The 17,093-nt window shown below is 39.8% G+C and overlaps 1 protein-coding gene across 1 annotated transcript in view; it reads right to left on the bottom strand.

The window, feature by feature from the left end:
* CNTNAP5 (contactin associated protein family member 5) overlaps nt 1–17,093 on the bottom strand; it is a gene marked incomplete at both ends in the record, with an annotated part of 292,999 nt that overhangs the window by 44,665 nt on the left and 231,241 nt on the right. The window contains 3 exons of the mRNA XM_082484629.1: nt 1,034–1,204; nt 1,386–1,513; nt 10,625–10,781. Coding sequence (XP_082340755.1) covers nt 1,034–1,204; nt 1,386–1,513; nt 10,625–10,781 — 456 coding nt within the window. The remainder of the gene's footprint in view (nt 1–1,033; nt 1,205–1,385; nt 1,514–10,624; nt 10,782–17,093) is intronic.

Below are 17,093 nucleotides of genomic sequence, written 5' to 3'. Positions count from 1 at the left end.
TTTAACACACATACAAAAGCTTTCACTAAACAATTCCCTCAGTAGTTTACATTATTTATTGTATTTGATATCAAAATGCTACTTTTACTTCCATATCCCTGAGAATGAAATGCAGTACACTGAAGTACAACCAAATTGGACTTTGATGTGCAATTAGCAGTAAATCATACCTCATTACCTTGTGATAATGCACCATGACATTTACCATTGGTTTAATGAATCGAAGGGCCTTGGGGCCCTGTTTTATTAAATTTTATGTTGGGGTTATTATAAGCATATTATAAAATGCAGAGCACTTAGTTTGTTTTTCCTAAGCTTGACAGAATTTGGAATACAGAAGTCATATTTCACGTCAAGCCACGGTACTCTTTTGTCACTAATAAATATTTGAACTCATCAGAACAGGAGAGAGACAAAACCTCACTGATTAAGTTCCTTGCTACTCTCCTTTATATACCGAGTAGCAGTTATACTGCAGTCACTTACTAGATTTTGAAGTATTCAAGGCCCATTGCAACTGTGACTGACTTATCTTGCATTAGGATCCTGTCCTTCATGGGCTCTCACCTCACAGCTGTACCATACACGCCGAGTTCTGCTGAAACACTAGGGCTGAATCAGACCGGGCATGTTGCTGATACAGAAGTAGAAGTAACCCTCAGAGTGGTTGTATTACAACTAGAGTTACAGTCTACAGGTATATCTAAACAGTAGCTTTTTCTCTAAAGAGAAAAAAAACAACCCCCAAACAACAAAACAAGTAATATCGGTGTTGACAAAGTAAATTCAGTCACCTGCTTGTTTAAGAAAGATAAACCTAGCCGTAACAAGATTAAGTGTAATGCCCAAGGCCATACAGGGGAGCTCTTAGAGGAGAGGTAGATAGGTCTAGAATAATGAGTCGTTATGTCTCCATCTTATCCTCTTCAGGCACCTCCACCTGTCTCAAGACAGACGAAAATATGTCTCTCCCACTTCCCTGCACCTGTCAAATTGGGCAAATACACCAAGTTTTCTTGGCGGTGAAACTTACAGCTTATTTCAACTCGGATGAAGTCTTTAATCCCAAGGTTTTCCAAGAATACCCCGGAGGCAGCGGTAGTTTTGAAGAAGAAGGAGATGTCCGCGCTGACCTCGGCATGGAAGGTGGGGAAATGCAGGTAGGAGGCCTCCGTGTTGAAGGAAGCGGCGTTCCAGAACTGCCCTGCAAACACAACCCCCTTCTCTATAGTTAATTGGCACAGGACAGCAGCTGCAAGCTGCATGTGGAAAGCCACCTTTCATCAGATAAATACGCTTTAAAATAACAAAAAACCCAAACCAAAACAAAAAGAAAAAGAGGGAACATTCTGTACCTATGGAAATTGAGAAGAGCTTGTACTCACTGTCTCCATAGCAACGCAAAGGGCCGATTTTCCAAGCAGCCTCAGAATTTGATCTGTTTGTGTCAGTGATCACTATCTGAGTTACAGGCAAATGGTCTTTGAACGCAAGGAGGCCGGTATCATTTGTCCTGGATTATAATAAACAAACAGAAAGAGACAGATTAACCACAGACAAAATCCCCAGCGTTCCTTATGCAAGGCGACATTTGAAAGATGCTTACTTAAAGATGAAAGGTGTTTTGCAGAATTACCTAGAAGACTTGCGACCGGTATACCACACTGCTTAAGATACATATGTGCACACGCGTGTGCTCTATGCTCATACACAACACTGGCCAGTGAAGATGCTGTATTTGGATACTCGATACTGTGTGGTATGGCCTGTAACTGTGCAGAAGCCGAGGCAGAGCGTTGCCGTGGGCATTAATAGTAAACTGGGCTCTACTGGGTTTCCTCCGCGGGGTGAATTTGATGTGGATCGGGTAGAAGTCCAAGTTTGCATTTCCGTTAAGTTAGCTGGAGACAGCTAACAGCATTTACGCTGGCTTTAGGCAGGGAGAGGACAGGCGATACCTGACCGGGCCTGCTGTTAGCAGGGGGCAGCCAGACAATACCTGATCTGGCTTCAAGATGGCTGGTACACAACTGACTCAGCGCGCTGCCGAGACGGTTGAACCGGCTGAGGGAGTTTGCGCTGAATCGGCCCTTTCCGTTACGCGCCTGTGGAAATTTTGGTTCAGCAACTGAAATGCTGAAGGCTGATTCACTGCGCTGTCGAACTACGGTCTCTTGTTTGTATCAGCCGGGCTTGTGCTTCAGCTGCGACTAACTGACACGCGGCTGCTACAAAAGAAAAGAAAGGAAGACTCCTAAAGGAACTTTTCCTGGTTTCTGCTCCGAGTGTGCTGGGAAAACAGTTGTCCCCAAAATGCAGCACGGCCTTTCACGGCAGCCCTCTGGTTGCTGAGCTGATTCAGTGGCTTTGACTCTGGCAGGGTATACAGATGTGCATTCATCCCACTGTACTTCACAAACCGAACCGAGTCCCTCAGGCGTCCAACCCTGACCTTACCACTGTCAAACTGCCCTCTCGAGGTATTTCTCTATCAATTGGCTATAGAGAGGCGAGTGCTACCATATCTTATGTCCACAGTGATGAGTTTTTTCTTCTCCTAGCTCTTTTTCTCAGGGTTGAGGTCTGCTGTGCATCTGGGCACATGAGCCTGGCACAGCATCCGTCACGGAGCCAAATCCCAATAGTTTTGGAGAAAAGGATCCCTACCTCTGCATGGCCCAGCAATCTGCATGCAGGGTCTGGACTCTGCTCACCTGTCTGTTCAGAGGTGAAAGACTATATGCTGCACATGGGGATGGCAACAATGACCAGATCCAAAATGCCAATAATCCCAAATTTACACCCACTGCTCTTTCCAGCAGGTGTGACACAAAGCCTCAGGAAACAGATATCACTTTTTGAGCAATACGGCTACCAAAGAGTCTGACATGCCAGGCAGGATCCCAGACTACCTACACGCTGCTCGTAATACCACCTTCCACAAACATAGCTCTCATCATAGCTCCAGCTGTGGGAGGGGACACAGGACTTCAGCAAAGAACTAATAATCAGGATGAGCACTGCAGCTGTGCTCTGACATAACCTTGGATGTTTGCTTAGCTAAGTGCTCTACTCTGATTAATGTTAGAAAAAAATAGAAGCAGCATTTTGATCTTTTTGATAAAGGCTGCGTACATATCATTTATTTTTCACTGTTTCTAATTGCATGCAGCACAGTTAATTGTCTCATAATTCCAAGGGGAAAAGGAGAGGTACCCTCTCTGACCCTAACATTTTTTTCTTGCTTCAGTGGGTGTCTGACATGCAGATAAAGACAGAAAAAGTGCAGCAAGATGAAATTCCCAGGCACAAGGCAGAGGGATGCCTTCCAAACAGACTCAGAAGGAAAAACACCTTGTATGAGTCAAAAGTATGTGGTCTCCAAATCTCTTCACAGAGGGCTCTCAGCAGCGTACTCATATAGCTTATTGCATCAGTCTTTGGAAGTTCGTGTATATGCTCTCAACAGATTATGAAACAGCTGTAACAAAAGCTGAACTATTGAGTATTTCTTAGGAAGATAACTAAATAAGGCATTTCAGTGGGTGGGAGGAAGAAGAGTAGGAAGAATGAATGAAAGAAATGCAGAAAGATGCACAGAAAGAGGCCATAAAATATGCAATATACACATGAATAACTAAGCTGGCATTTACTTTTTTAAAAATAAAAAAATCACAAAATATTTCAGGAAGATTCCTGCAAATTTATTTTCATTCAAAAAATAGTGCAGTCTTTTGACTAGCTATGATCAGCATTAAAATAAAAATCAGTGTCTTCCTACAGCTACCACTGAAGATATCTACAAAAAAAATGAAATGGTGACATTTTAAAGATATCTATTCCACATCTCTGAAAACTGCATTGCTTATTAGATATTCTGTTATATTGCATGAGGTTCTTTTATATCGAATTTTATGACTCTGAGTTTTTACTAGTTATATGCCAGTGTCACGGAGAACTTTAGTAGCATAGCTCAACTGTGAGAAAGAAAAATATTCTAGAACTAATAAAAATATTCACTTTTATGTTAATGCCTTGAAAACTCAATCAAGTTTCTCTTGAAGCTCAAACAGTACATTTTATGTATTTTATTCTCTCACACATGGCAAAAAAGACTTGTATAAGGACATGTATTCTCATACAAGCAGACGTTGAAATAAAACCTATCAGAAAAACATTTTACCCTTCAGAGAATGCGTTAACGACAGGAACAACATACCTATGGTAGTTTATTATTATTATTTCATGGTGGGAAATCAAGCTTTTGGTGAAAAGTCAACACCTACGATGTTTTAGCTGAGAAAAGCAGAAAAGGGATTTGAAGATACTATGCAGGCCGTCACGGGAGTGAAAGTTTGAGTGTCTTAAATTCCTGGTATTCTTTAAGTTGAACTTATTTCAGATTCCTTTTCTTACAAAGCACCACAGCTCCTCTTCTCTTTCCATGGTACATCATGGCAGCCTCTCAAACATAGTGTATTATGCCTCAGAGAGGAGCAAGAGAGCTTCATGTACCTGTACATCAATTTCCTGGAGGCACAGCCGTGGCACCACAAAACACAAATATTCCAGAGTTTGGACAAAACATTTGGAATTTTGCCTGAAGGGGATTTGGGGATCACTTTTAATGTACTACAGTTTTAAAATAAAAAGTTCTAATTTCCGATGGAAACCATCTGCATTATGATATGCACATACATAATTTTGTCTTTGGTGTGAACATACATAATTTTGTCTTTTAAACAAAAATAAAACCTTGTTAGATTCACTACTTTTGTATTTGCTCCCAGAGCTAGTTTCTACTTACATGCATTTTAATTTAGCAGTTCACATACACTTAAAACCAGATTATTTTTGTTTTTCCGCAGTTGCTTCTCAGATTAGCCAAAACCACTACTTCATTTCTTTTAGCAGGTTTCACACAGCACTCTGTGACTACTTTGACCGAGAACACCTTTTGTACCATGCTATGCTCCACTTCTCAGTATTGAGAACTACCGCTGGGTCCTGCCTGCAGGAAGGCCCGGGGGAATATGATGCTCTTTGGCCAGGAATGTAAGTTAAGTCCTGATTTCACAAAAATCAAAGCAGGTTTTATCCATTTCCTGAAAGGAGTCCTGTACATGTAGAACATGGTACAAATAAATTAATAAACTTGGGAAACAGACCTTCTGCTTACTGGACTTGGCACACAATTCGGCACAAATGCAGATGAAAATCTGAATGTTTTTCAGAGGGTGGAAAGCACCCTTAAGGAACAGATGTTTCTCTGAGCTCTTTGCATAAAGGGTAGTATCAATTTGTACTTCCCACAAGCAAAACCAAAACAAACCAAATCCAATAATGCCCTTTAAATTAAATCACTGAAATATTTTTAGTTATGGGTATTAAATGCAGTTGGATGTCATCTATTTATCCATGCCTGAAGATTAATGTCTGTATCTACCCAAAGGATTTCCTCAATAAGCTATGAGGCATGTTACATATCAAACAAATGCTCTATGTATGGGGGAGGAGGACGGCGAAGGAAAAAAAGAAGAAAAAAATTTCGCTGCAAGTGCAGCAATGCTAAAGGTGATAGTGCAGCAACTGGGTACTTTAAGATGTACCACAGGTAGTCTTACCTGTAAATGACAAATAACTATTTTGATGGTAACACTATTTTTCTTCTTCCCGGCTACTAATATAAACGCGCTCAAGAAAATCTCACTCTATGGTATCCTAACAGCTAAGCCATCATAAATTGGTAATCTCTAGGTAGCCGTTTCCATATTTTTTCTAACAGATGGTAGAGCACTGGTGCCACTGAATATAATTTCTTCTCATATGATCCCATATTGGTACATTTTCTTCTTATAGATTACTGAAAACTCTGGTGGGGCCTGAGCCTCAGTAGCTCAGATATTCAGTACGGATTTTCCTGAACACACTACATTTGGGGAGAAGAATTCTATCATCAGCAGATGTCAACAGACTGCATGAGGAATGGGCCAGTGAAAAAGGCTTCCATCAGAAAAAGTTTTGAGCCCTGTGCAAGACAGATCATTAATAATCCAAAGGAATACATTTTAATCGCCATCTCACTCACCAGCTGCATCCAAAAATGCTTTACTGGGTACAAAAATGTAAAGTCACAATAAAGAAAGAAAAACAGCAGCAGAAGAGGACGTGCCTAACAGCTGAAGGCACGATGCAGTGGCTATACTTTGCTGAATTAGAGAAGAGGTACAGAGAAAGAGTTTGGTAATGATAGTAATGAACTGATTCCTGCCGCCTCAGGGGCCTGCTACAGCCAGCTCTCTGCAGGCAGCTTTTCTAGTTTGTTGACAAATGCAGTCATGAAGGCAGATATCCAAGACAGCTCTATACAGGCCAGGTCACCTCTGGCAGGGTTTATTTATGGGCTCACAGGCTCTGTGGAGTTGCCTGCACTGCTTCTGGGGGAACGGATTCAGTGCGGGATAGTGGCTGAGCAAACAAAACCTGTCAAATCGGGCTCGTCAGCGGCTGGGTTTCTCCTGCTCTCCTCAGCCCTTCCAGTTTTAGCATCCTGGCTCTGGCCCAGCTTTGCACAGATATAGCTTGTTCAAAGAGGGAGCTACCACGGGGCTTTGCTCCTCCTTGAACAAAGCTGCATATACTCAATATATCTCTGGGAGCCAAAGTGGGTCTGACAATAGTAATATCCCCCCTCCCCTTTTCTCCTCCCCTTCTCTTCATGTCCTGTGGTTTCCTTGTTCCTTGCAGCACCCCAAAGGCACGGTAAGGAGGGGAATGTATGTTACTTTGGAAATGGGAGGACTCAAAAGGTTAGTTCCCTGGTGAGGAAGGCTGTTCTAGAAGATAAAAGAAGAGGATATTCCTATAATTTGAATAATAAGACCGAAGAACAGAAATAAAAGATGGCCAATCTATTGGTTAGAAACAACACCGTCCACCACACTGCTGAGATTTCTGAACTTCCTGTGCAAAATGACTTCCAGATATGCTGCTCTTTCTGTACAAAATAAAAAGCTGTAAAGTTCTCCAAATTCACAAGGTGTCCAGGTGAATGCAGTCAGCAAGAAGTAGGTTTGGTTTGATGACTGGCTTCAATCAAGTGTGTGCATTGGGAGTAGAAAATGGATTCCAGACAGAGAGACCAAAGTAGCAAATGGACTTCAGGACAGTCATGTGCCACCACGTCATGAAAGAAATTTCATTTAAATGAAAGGATTGCTGAGCAGCAAGACTTTTATTGCCAAGGCAAGAGAATTTTGCTTGAGATGAAAGACAACCTGGGAGAGGTATTTGAGGATCCAAAGGATCTCTAGAATGGACTGAAGATAACACAACCCCGTCTGCATTTCAGAAATGCTTTATTCTTTAGATCAGTTTAACACTTTTCCCCAATAGAATGCACCTTCTGCTTGAAACAGGGCATATCGTTCAAAAGATAATTGCTTTGAAGGTAAGTGCTTGAAGCCTACGGCAAATCCGTCTCATCTACACGTAACTTGTCCCAGTAGTTAACTATTCTCAGTGTTGGGGAAGAGGGAGAGAGAGAAAGAAAACATTTTCTGGAGTAGATTTAGCTTCAGCTTGCAGCCACTGGATTTCTATGGATGTTTCTACCCACTAGCAAGAGCTTTCAACAGTTAGGAATCTCTCTTTTTTTGGAGGGATGCATAAACTACAGTCAAGTCACGTTTAACACCTTTCCAGATCCCTTGCTTGGGTCACGGTGACAACTTGTGCCTCTGCTCCCTCAGCAGAGGCCTTCTCCCATTCTCCAGCAAATACCATGAAAATGCGCCACAATTCTGCAGTGATGGAATTAGCTGTCATCATACTGCAGAATTTGGAAGTATGGTGAGCAGCTGGATGGAAAAAGAGACTTTTCACTAAAATGCCTTAATAAAAAGAAAGGTGAAAAATACAAAAGCCTTCCCCACATAGCATGCAACTAACTATATTCCTGTTCATCCGGGCAGCATAACTCCAGGGGGATTAACCTGGTGTCATGTCAAGTAAGAGCCAAGAGACAGTAGCTGGCTCAGGTGTCTGCTCAGATATCATTTAAAAGTCAGCACGCCTAGAAGTGTATATTGTGTTCTGCCAAACATCTGGCTCAGGACTTTTTTTAGGCCTGTTTTCTCTTCCCCCCCCCCTCCCCCCTTTTTTTTTTTTTCCCTGCTCTAAGAAAATAGCAGCATCTTCTGCACCCAAGACTTAGCCTAGGGAAACCAAATCAAAGCAAAATCCTAAGCCTGTCTCCTCTTCAGAACGACGCTCCAGCTATTCTGGTGAGTTCCTACCTCAGAGCTGCAGTGAGCAGCCTGATTTATCTAAAAGGAACAAAAATGATTTTCTGGTTTTCCACTCTGCAGCACCCATTTTATTTCATGCTAAGGCAAATAAATGCATCTACTGCTGTCTTGCTCCTTCCAGTATAATGTATAGCAGGTTAAAGTCACAGTTCAGATCTCAGCAGGTTTCAGATTCAAATGCTCATTATATATCAGGGGGTCAGTGTTTTAGCAGAGAAACACAAAAGTAATCTTCAAAAGGCATGAAATTTCTTATGTTTAGAAACTCTTTGTAAAGGTCACGGGTTTTTTAGCTTTTAGAAAGGCAGCCTGCAATTTAGAATACCACCAAAGTCCAAATTTCAAATGGATTAAAAACCAAACCAAAACACCTGAACGCCCAAACCAACAAACAGTAGGCAGTTTAGCTGAGGAAACTTCTGCGCATATCCTGTTACTATAATGAAATTAGGAGAAACAAGTAGCTCTGTGAGCTGCCAAGCTAATGAAGCATGATTTCCAACATCTCTCTCCCATGAGGGTTTTCCAAAATCTAATAAAAGTCTAAGCTTCCTTAACTTCCTTTTTGTGGGTTTTAATTGGCTTTTTCCCCTCAGCCTGGCATAATTTATCATAGAATGTGTAATTCCTAATACATTTGAGATTTCTCTTTCTCTGTTAAAGATGTTTGAAATGTGTCTGCTTGTTCAAAATCATTGGGGGTGTGGGGGGGGAAATGGAGATAAACACCCACTCGCTTAGGTCTCATTTCCTTTGAGGACTCAGCTGAAACATTATAAAACTGCATTTAGCTTTCACCTGACAGTGGTTTGTACAATCTAGCGGTGCGCTGTCCTGCGGTCTCAGACTACGACCCCAAAGGTCTGCCAGCCTAACACAGCCCGCTCTGCTTGAGCAGCAGCTCACCGAAAAGTGAAATGAGGATTATGAACCAGTAAAACCAGATGCTTTTGATGCTCATGTATAAACCTCACCAAAGTGCTTCTGATAACCAAACATTAAAGAAAAGATAGATTAATATGCACAGCCAGGCCTTTCTGTAGAAATCTATACAAATCACCTTCATAAATCAACATCTACAGAAAGATCTTCCCCAAGAAATCCCCTTACAGTTACGATTTTTGAAAGTGAATAGTGACCCCAGGGATATAAAGCATCCAAGGGAATAATCGCACTGTCTGGAAATCGAGCACCCAGGAAAGACAAAGACTTACAGTGACAAGTAATTTCTGATTATTTTTTTTGTTTGTTTCAAGACCCCTCACAGTTCCTTTCTACTCATTCTGTTTTAAGTGAAGGTTTCACAGGGATAATTCGGACATTATTTCAAACACAGTAGCCTATTACAGCAAGACATTTCTTGTCTACTTCCATTATCCATAATTTCTGAACTACTCAAAGTAAAAATATCTTTTTTTTTTTTTTTTATTTTTAGAGAAAGGCCAGCAGCTCCCATCAGTGAGTGGTCCAGAAAGGAGAGAGGGTGAAGCAGACTTTTCACATGTATTTTCACAGTGTTTCAAATTGCACATTCAACAACACTCCTCTGGCATTTCTGTCCCCTCCAACACAAGTATGGAATTAATTGGAAAGTTCACTAACCAGCTCTCAGCTGCTGGAGAGTCTCTGGAGGTGAAGAGAATGAGAGAAGGTTGTGAGGTGGCCTTCGTAAATTCGTGCAGCATCAAGGCACAACAAAGATCTGAACCTGAGGAAGGCTTTGAATGTTCACGCTGTAAGTTTAGAACTTCCTATGGCGACTGACCCAAAACCTACAGAAGCCAAAGGAAGTCTTTCCACTTATTTTAAAAAGCTTGGGACCCAATGTAAAAGGAAGTTAAGTCACATGCAGATATACTGTTTCATAAGAAAAATACAAGTCTTTTTGATAGTCTAGACTTCTTGTTCTTTAACTGTCTGTACCTAAATTTTGTGTCTATGCCTGAATTTTCTGCTCTGATGTATACCCATGCACCAACCTCCTACAGCCTTTATTCATGCAATGCTCCAATTAAATCAATGGAAACTTTTAAACAAATAAAACAACTGGATTTGGCATTCAACAACAAAGATTTTTTGAAGAGTACCCATCCCAGCAACCTGCTTCAGCCAGATATCTTTTCTCTGCTTCAAGCAAGACATATAAGACGAAATCAGAAGTTCAAGTTCTAGTTTGACTTTCATTCTCATTTGATCATACTGAAGCCATTCAAGCTTCCTCAGCTGTGAATCAGGAAAAGATTTAAGCCTTCTTGCCCTGCTTCTCATCCCCAGCTCTCACACAGACACTACTATACACATGTTAAAATTATTACCATTCTTCTCTATCTGCGTCACAGTTGCAAAAATATCTCATATCCAGACAACTTTCTTCCAGTCCACATGCACACTGTTGAATGCCCGGAAGAGATCCTCCCCAGTAAAGATGCTTTTCATTGGCACGGCCAACCCACCAAGCAAATGGCATTCCATCTGGATGAAAGGGAAAAAGAAGGGGGGAAAAAAGAGAAAAGAGAAAAGAGAAAAAGAGAGAGAAAGAGAAGTTGATAAGCAAATTGGATTCTCCTGAGAATGAAAAAAAGAGAATGGAGGTGGACGTGTTAAATAATACTGAAAGAAAAGATGCAAACTACATATGAAGTAACAAACCATAAACGTTGCCCGAGTTCCATTTTATGGAATACACGTTGAGCTCTATGGTAATCCCATTTGGTTAGAGGACCAGTTATTTCCCCACAGGGCTCAAGTGCCAATCACCTGTGAGAACCTTGGCGCATTCCAGCTGTTAAGACTTTTGACGTGCGAACCCAACACCACTGTCTGCACCAGCTGTGCCCAGTGTTTCTGTGTGACACTAGATGGGAGATCTGATCACCGAAGGAGTCTGAAAACAATTCTCCTGCCGTGACTCACACCGCGCAACTGTCTCGAACCACCCAGTATTGGCCAAGGACCGCTTGCAGAGTCGACCTGTTATGAAGGAGACTCTAGCTCTTAGATCAGGATTTTTTACCTTAAGACTCATGTATAAAGAGCAAAAATCTTCAGAAGTAACACTCAAACTGACCTATTAGTACGGGCTTAATACAGTTCCTCTCAGAACTAAGTCCCAAATTTGTATTGTTTTCAAAGGGACCAGGAGTAGGGATTTGCATGTGCTCTCCGAGGGTGGAATTTGCACATGCAAAGCTCCATAAGACATTAAAACATCCTAGATTAAGGATTCAGGTAGGAGATAAGTGGGGAAAAAGATTTCCCTACCTGGGAATTAATTTGTCTCTGTGAAGTTATTTTCTATCTACAGGAGCTCTAAGATCTATGTATTTATATAAACCAAGATAGTTTTTGTTTAAATTTCATAATCTGTTATACATCAAGCATTAAATATTAATAGTCAGATACAGTAAGCAGATTCAGATGTAATGAAATCCATGGATTAACATTTTGCTAAGATTGACTTTGTCTTCCAGCTCAGATAACTTTTTCATTGACTTCTTAATCCTTAAATCAAGAAATGTAATCAGTTACACATACAGGTAGATGTAAAAATTTAGCAAAACTGACATATCAAGACTTTTTGATCAAAGGAGCTTGGAAAAATAAACTGCACTGCTAAGGTAGAAAAATGTATCAATTTATTCTTCTGCTTTACTAACATTATTAGTAGGGAGTATTCCTCATTATACAAAGCAGGAAAGTCTAAAATATGAAATGCAATCAAGGTTAACTGTAGAGTGTAAGCGACTAATTAAAATGAGTTTTAGAATCACTTGGCAAAAAGAATTTATATTTGTTTTCCTTCTAAGCTTAGACTGCTGAACTGTAAATTCATGAAAAAAAAAAACCCCAAAATAAAAATAGGAAAAGTAACTCCATTCTCATGATACCAACAATTAAGACATGACAAGTTTGACCAATACCCAGCGGTACTCATTAGAAAAACAAAATTCAAGAACATCTAAGGGTTCATCTTACAAAAACGTGCCCACTCATTTTCGGGTTCATATCATTGTCAACACATAGATGTTTTCTTTCTTTTAAGTTGATTGCTGTGGCCAGTGAAACAGGTCTATACTACATTTCTGGGAAATTACTTGGTAAAGCTTGGAATAGTAATGTTAATTGAATAAAAGGGTGATTTGTCTAAGAGTTGAAATAGATATTATACAGAAGTGCTTAATCTAATTTTAAAAGTACCCATTCTGGAAAAAATATTTAAATAAAGATAAATCCTTCAAGCCATCAGCAAATAACAGTATTCATTAATCAAATTCAACCTATGTCAGATTCTTTGGGAAAAAATCATTATGTACTTAAACATAACAGTGAAATAAGTAATCCTTCACAGGAATTAAGAATGAGTAGCTTTCTGATGTCTTTTTCAGATCCGTTGTTATTTGTTTTATCGAGCAATACCAAGCAAACACATACACATTCAGATTTATGATATAGACTGGGGAAGTGTAGAAGCACCGCACTTAGAGTCATTTACAACTAAATTAAACACAGTGCTAAAAAATAGAGTATTCGACATTAGAAGGAACAATCTTAGATCGTCAAGGGAACAGACTATAAAAAAATAGTGTCTTTTCAAAAATTCTATTTATTAGGCAGAGTTCTGCCACCCTTTACTCAAGATGAGTAAATTTTTCTCCCTAACTAGTCCCTTAGAAATCAATTGTAGTATTAAGGAAAATTATGCCCTGATTCTTCAGAACTCTTTTCCATATGCTTAATTTTTAACATACAAGAAATCACAGAGGCATTCAGCAAAGCTCTTAAATCTAAGGTACTTCAGCAATGTCCAAAGTGTATAGGCATTACTGAAACATATATTGTATATCATATACCTGCAATGCTGAAGTAATGCAGTATTTCACTAGCAATGCCAATCAATCTATCCCTGAGTTCTTTCTGGAAAGTTTACACTGTTATACCTCGGAAGGTGCCTTGCACTGAGACTGAGTTTGGCCAGCAGGTGTTGATTAAGATTCTTTCTTCTAAGACTGCAGATTTGTTGCAGTATCTTCACTTCTGTAATCATGGTGTTATCGTTTTTTTCAAAGCGTTATCACTTCTCCACCACCTCAAAATGAATTGATTTCCTTCCTGTGGTGAAGCCACAGACTGTCAATGACATTAATTAAGGGGTTAAAATGGCCCCACATAAACTAACGGTTACATATTTCAGTAGAATTCCACTTTAAAATTTTTAAGCTAAGTCGTCCACTTAATAAGAAGTGCTACTAATTCTTCATTCTGTGCTTACACTGTACCTAGTAACACATTATTTAGTCAAAAAAGGTTGTCAAAAGCCTACTGCACAAATAAAAGTATTATTTTCCATGCATTTATATCTGCTTAGAACTGAAAAAAAACCCGCTATAATAAATTTATTAATGTTGTCTTCGAACTTCGTACTGTGGTTCTGAAGGAGAATATGTGTGGAAAAAAGATCCCAAACCAAGCAAAGCAAACAAGCCCCAAGTGACTGAATTCACCAGTAAAAGTACTAGAGACCAGCCAGTTTCATTGAAGTGATTTCTTCCTGTATTGCTGAAGTTGCCTTTGGAAGGTTTTAATTTTGATCACAAAATCCTCAAAAAAGGCAAAAAAAAAATAATATTGTTTCCTGCAGAGGACAATAATCCTTTCTGTGATGATGCTGTCTGGAAGCCCCTACAAACAGCTGTGATATTTACATCACTATACCATAATTTAATAGAGGATTGAGTAAAAGAACTGAGCAGGCAGACAGGATTTTGTCTCAAGCCAGGTACTGCCTGTTGTTCACACTGCCAGGCACGGGCTGCAGAAAGCAAGGTTGGCAAAGGTCTTCTGAAAGGAAAGAATAAGGGGTCTCACCATCCATTAACCATCTTGACGTTTCCCTCTACCTGTCTCCATAGGCTGGTCCCTTGTGGTCGCCTCAACAGCTACTGCGCGTGTATATCTGAACAGCCAAGAAAGACGTTGGAAACCCTGGCACGTACAAAACTGAAACACACGGACAAGAAGTCAAGTTTTCCTCCATCCTGCCAGGCATGGAGAGTAAGCTGCTTTTGGATGTTAATTCTTCAGCAGATCTCCAGTAGACCTCCAGTACCTGCTCTATCAGTGCGCTTAACTAAACTGTTCATACAAAATCTGTTTCAGCAGAAGCAAGGCTGGTCCTGAGCACAGGGGCTGAGGACTACAAAGAGAATAGCAGTGAGACACACGGAGGTTCTTTCCAGTGATCCTTAGAAGGAGATATGGCTTGAGATCAAATTCACCTGCAATGCGTATCTGGCTCTTCTAGTGACAAGAATGGCTGAACACGTATTCGGTGTCCCTCTACTAGCTCACAAGAAACCGTCTGTCCTCTTAAATCTCCCTTGTACTGACAGTTCTCTCATTTTCTGTATTAGAGGCCACGGACGTTGTGAGCAATACAAGTTATTTTTGAAGGTTTTAGGCTTGCTCATGTTTTAAATGGCAGAGAATTTTTTCAAAAATTATTTGTATAGGCACTCAGAAGCTAGACGAGGGGGAGAAGTAGCATTTTCCCACAGCATTTAGTACTGAATTAGTAGATATATGAATCCCAAACAACTTCTGTGGGGTCAGTTTACCTTTATATAGGCAGAAAGCCTTGGCATTGGCTTTTACGTTTATGAATTAAAACATTACGCATGAATTAAAACAAAGCTATGCATTTTTAACAGTGCTACACTTGGAATATTTGTCAATATTTGTATGCATCATTTGCCAGGCGGTTCTTGTTGCTGCAACAAACAAAAATCTAACGATGGAAATATACCAAGATAAACTCATGTTAAACTCCCGTGCTGTACAAACCTAAAATCTGACCCATTCATTACATACTCCTGACACAGATAAGGCTTTTGTGGCACTCAAGTTACCGAAATGGGTCGGTTAAAGGTCTTTTCAACAACTAGGGCAAGTCAATTTGCTTGTATCTGTCTGTTGAAACACTGAAGCCATACTGTATCAAAACTACATTCTCTTGGCAGTCTTCGTGTTCATTTTTTTTTCTCCAAAATCAAACTGAGTTAAGCAGAATTTGTTGAATCTTACATCTATAGATCTTACTGATGAAAACATATATTAATTTACATCTATGCTGTTCTCTCTTAAAAGGAAAGATTCACATACCAAGAAACAGTGAAAACTAGGAAAATATTGATTGTAGAATTATATAAAGCAATCAAAGCCAATTTTTTGCTCCTGAACTCAAAAACTTAAAATATGTGTTTGCACTTCAATAATATCAAATCTTTCGAATGGCCCACCTGATATATTGAACATTATGTGAAACAGGCAGTTAGCAGATTTTTTTGTGGTGCATATATGCATATATACACACACATATGTATATGAGGCAATTTCAACCTGAATAACTGAAATCCAGAGGTCAATCCAAAGTACAAATTATGATCTCAGCTAATCCATTTTTAAAAGGCTCTTGAAAAAACAGAGGAAGAGGTTAGGGAGCGAGAGCAAGGGAAAATTTTGACTCAGTATTTTTGTAAGAGTTTACAAAGTTCTTGTTTTCCTATGCTTGATTTTTTTTTTCCGTTGCAACATTTTTCTAGTCATTTTTATGAGAAGTTTAAAAATTAAATTGAAGTAAAACCAATTTCTTCCTCTTTGGCCTTTTCCACAGAAAAAAAAATACACTTTTGATAAATCAAATAAAAAGTGTTTATAATAATCATGGACAAAATTATGGACAAATTGGAGAAATATTCTGTATTTAGTGGATAACACAAAATTAATATATTCTTAGAGGTTGGTTGTTCAGTGAAGAGGTCTGTGGTGTTAATGACTTGGAATCTGTATTGGTTTAAATGACAGCTCACACCTCTGCGAGAAGCGGGGTGAACTCGGGCTGTGCTGCATTAACCAGTATGTGCTACCCATTCTTTGGAGTTGATGTTGAGATTTAACAGTGAAAAAAGTTGCTCTTTGTTTTACAGCCCCATGTGAGGGTCTCATGGCTCTGCCCCAGCCAGAGGGAAGCAACACCCACCCTCCAAGGTGGCAAGGCTCTCTACACTTCAAAAACAAAACCCTGTTTTTAACTCAAGATCAGGTTATCTTGGAAAAAATGAATATATGTAACATGGATCAGGGAAAAAATGAGAATCCCCAATGATATAGTTCCTTTGAACATTATTCACTGAGTTAGCCACCAAGTCATCCGGTTGGTTTTGTACTTTACTACTCCTCTTCCATGTGCACCCACACCTCTTATGTGTGGCTCTTCTCCTTTCGTTACAGCCATAATAACCATCTAACACTTCCTCCCTTTTACCCAAAGCTGTCCCCATGCCAGTTGTACAATTCAGCTCTGTTGTCCTTCTCCTTTCTTAAAACTGTAACCCACATACCACTACCCTGACTTTCAGAGATGACAAATATGACTGCATTGGAAATCACGGCTGGTCAAACACTCCAGCAAGACACTATTAGGTACTGAGTACAAACGCTGCTGTCCAGTGTTATTAAGATTCGCACTGAATTCGAGTTCAATTTCTGGTCAGATCCTGTAACCCTTATTCGGATCAGCTATCTGAAAATAAAGTAGTCCTGCTAATGCCAGTGCACCTATTCCCTGGGCAAATATTACTTAGTCACAAAGTCTGTCCCTCGTTTTAAAATTATTTTGGTAGTTGTTATTAGGAAAAGGGGAAACAAAACGCAGTATTTTGCTGACATTTTCTTTCTCATTATTCAGCTTTGCTGCCAAGGTGCACTGCTTTCATACAGAGTCCCAGT

Source organism: Vanellus vanellus, assembly GCF_965231255.1.
Source record: "Vanellus vanellus genome assembly, chromosome: 5".
Taxonomy (NCBI): domain Eukaryota; kingdom Metazoa; phylum Chordata; class Aves; order Charadriiformes; family Charadriidae; genus Vanellus; species Vanellus vanellus.
The sequence above is the reverse complement of the archived record's forward strand: the minus strand, read 5'-3'. Positions and strand labels throughout refer to the sequence as shown.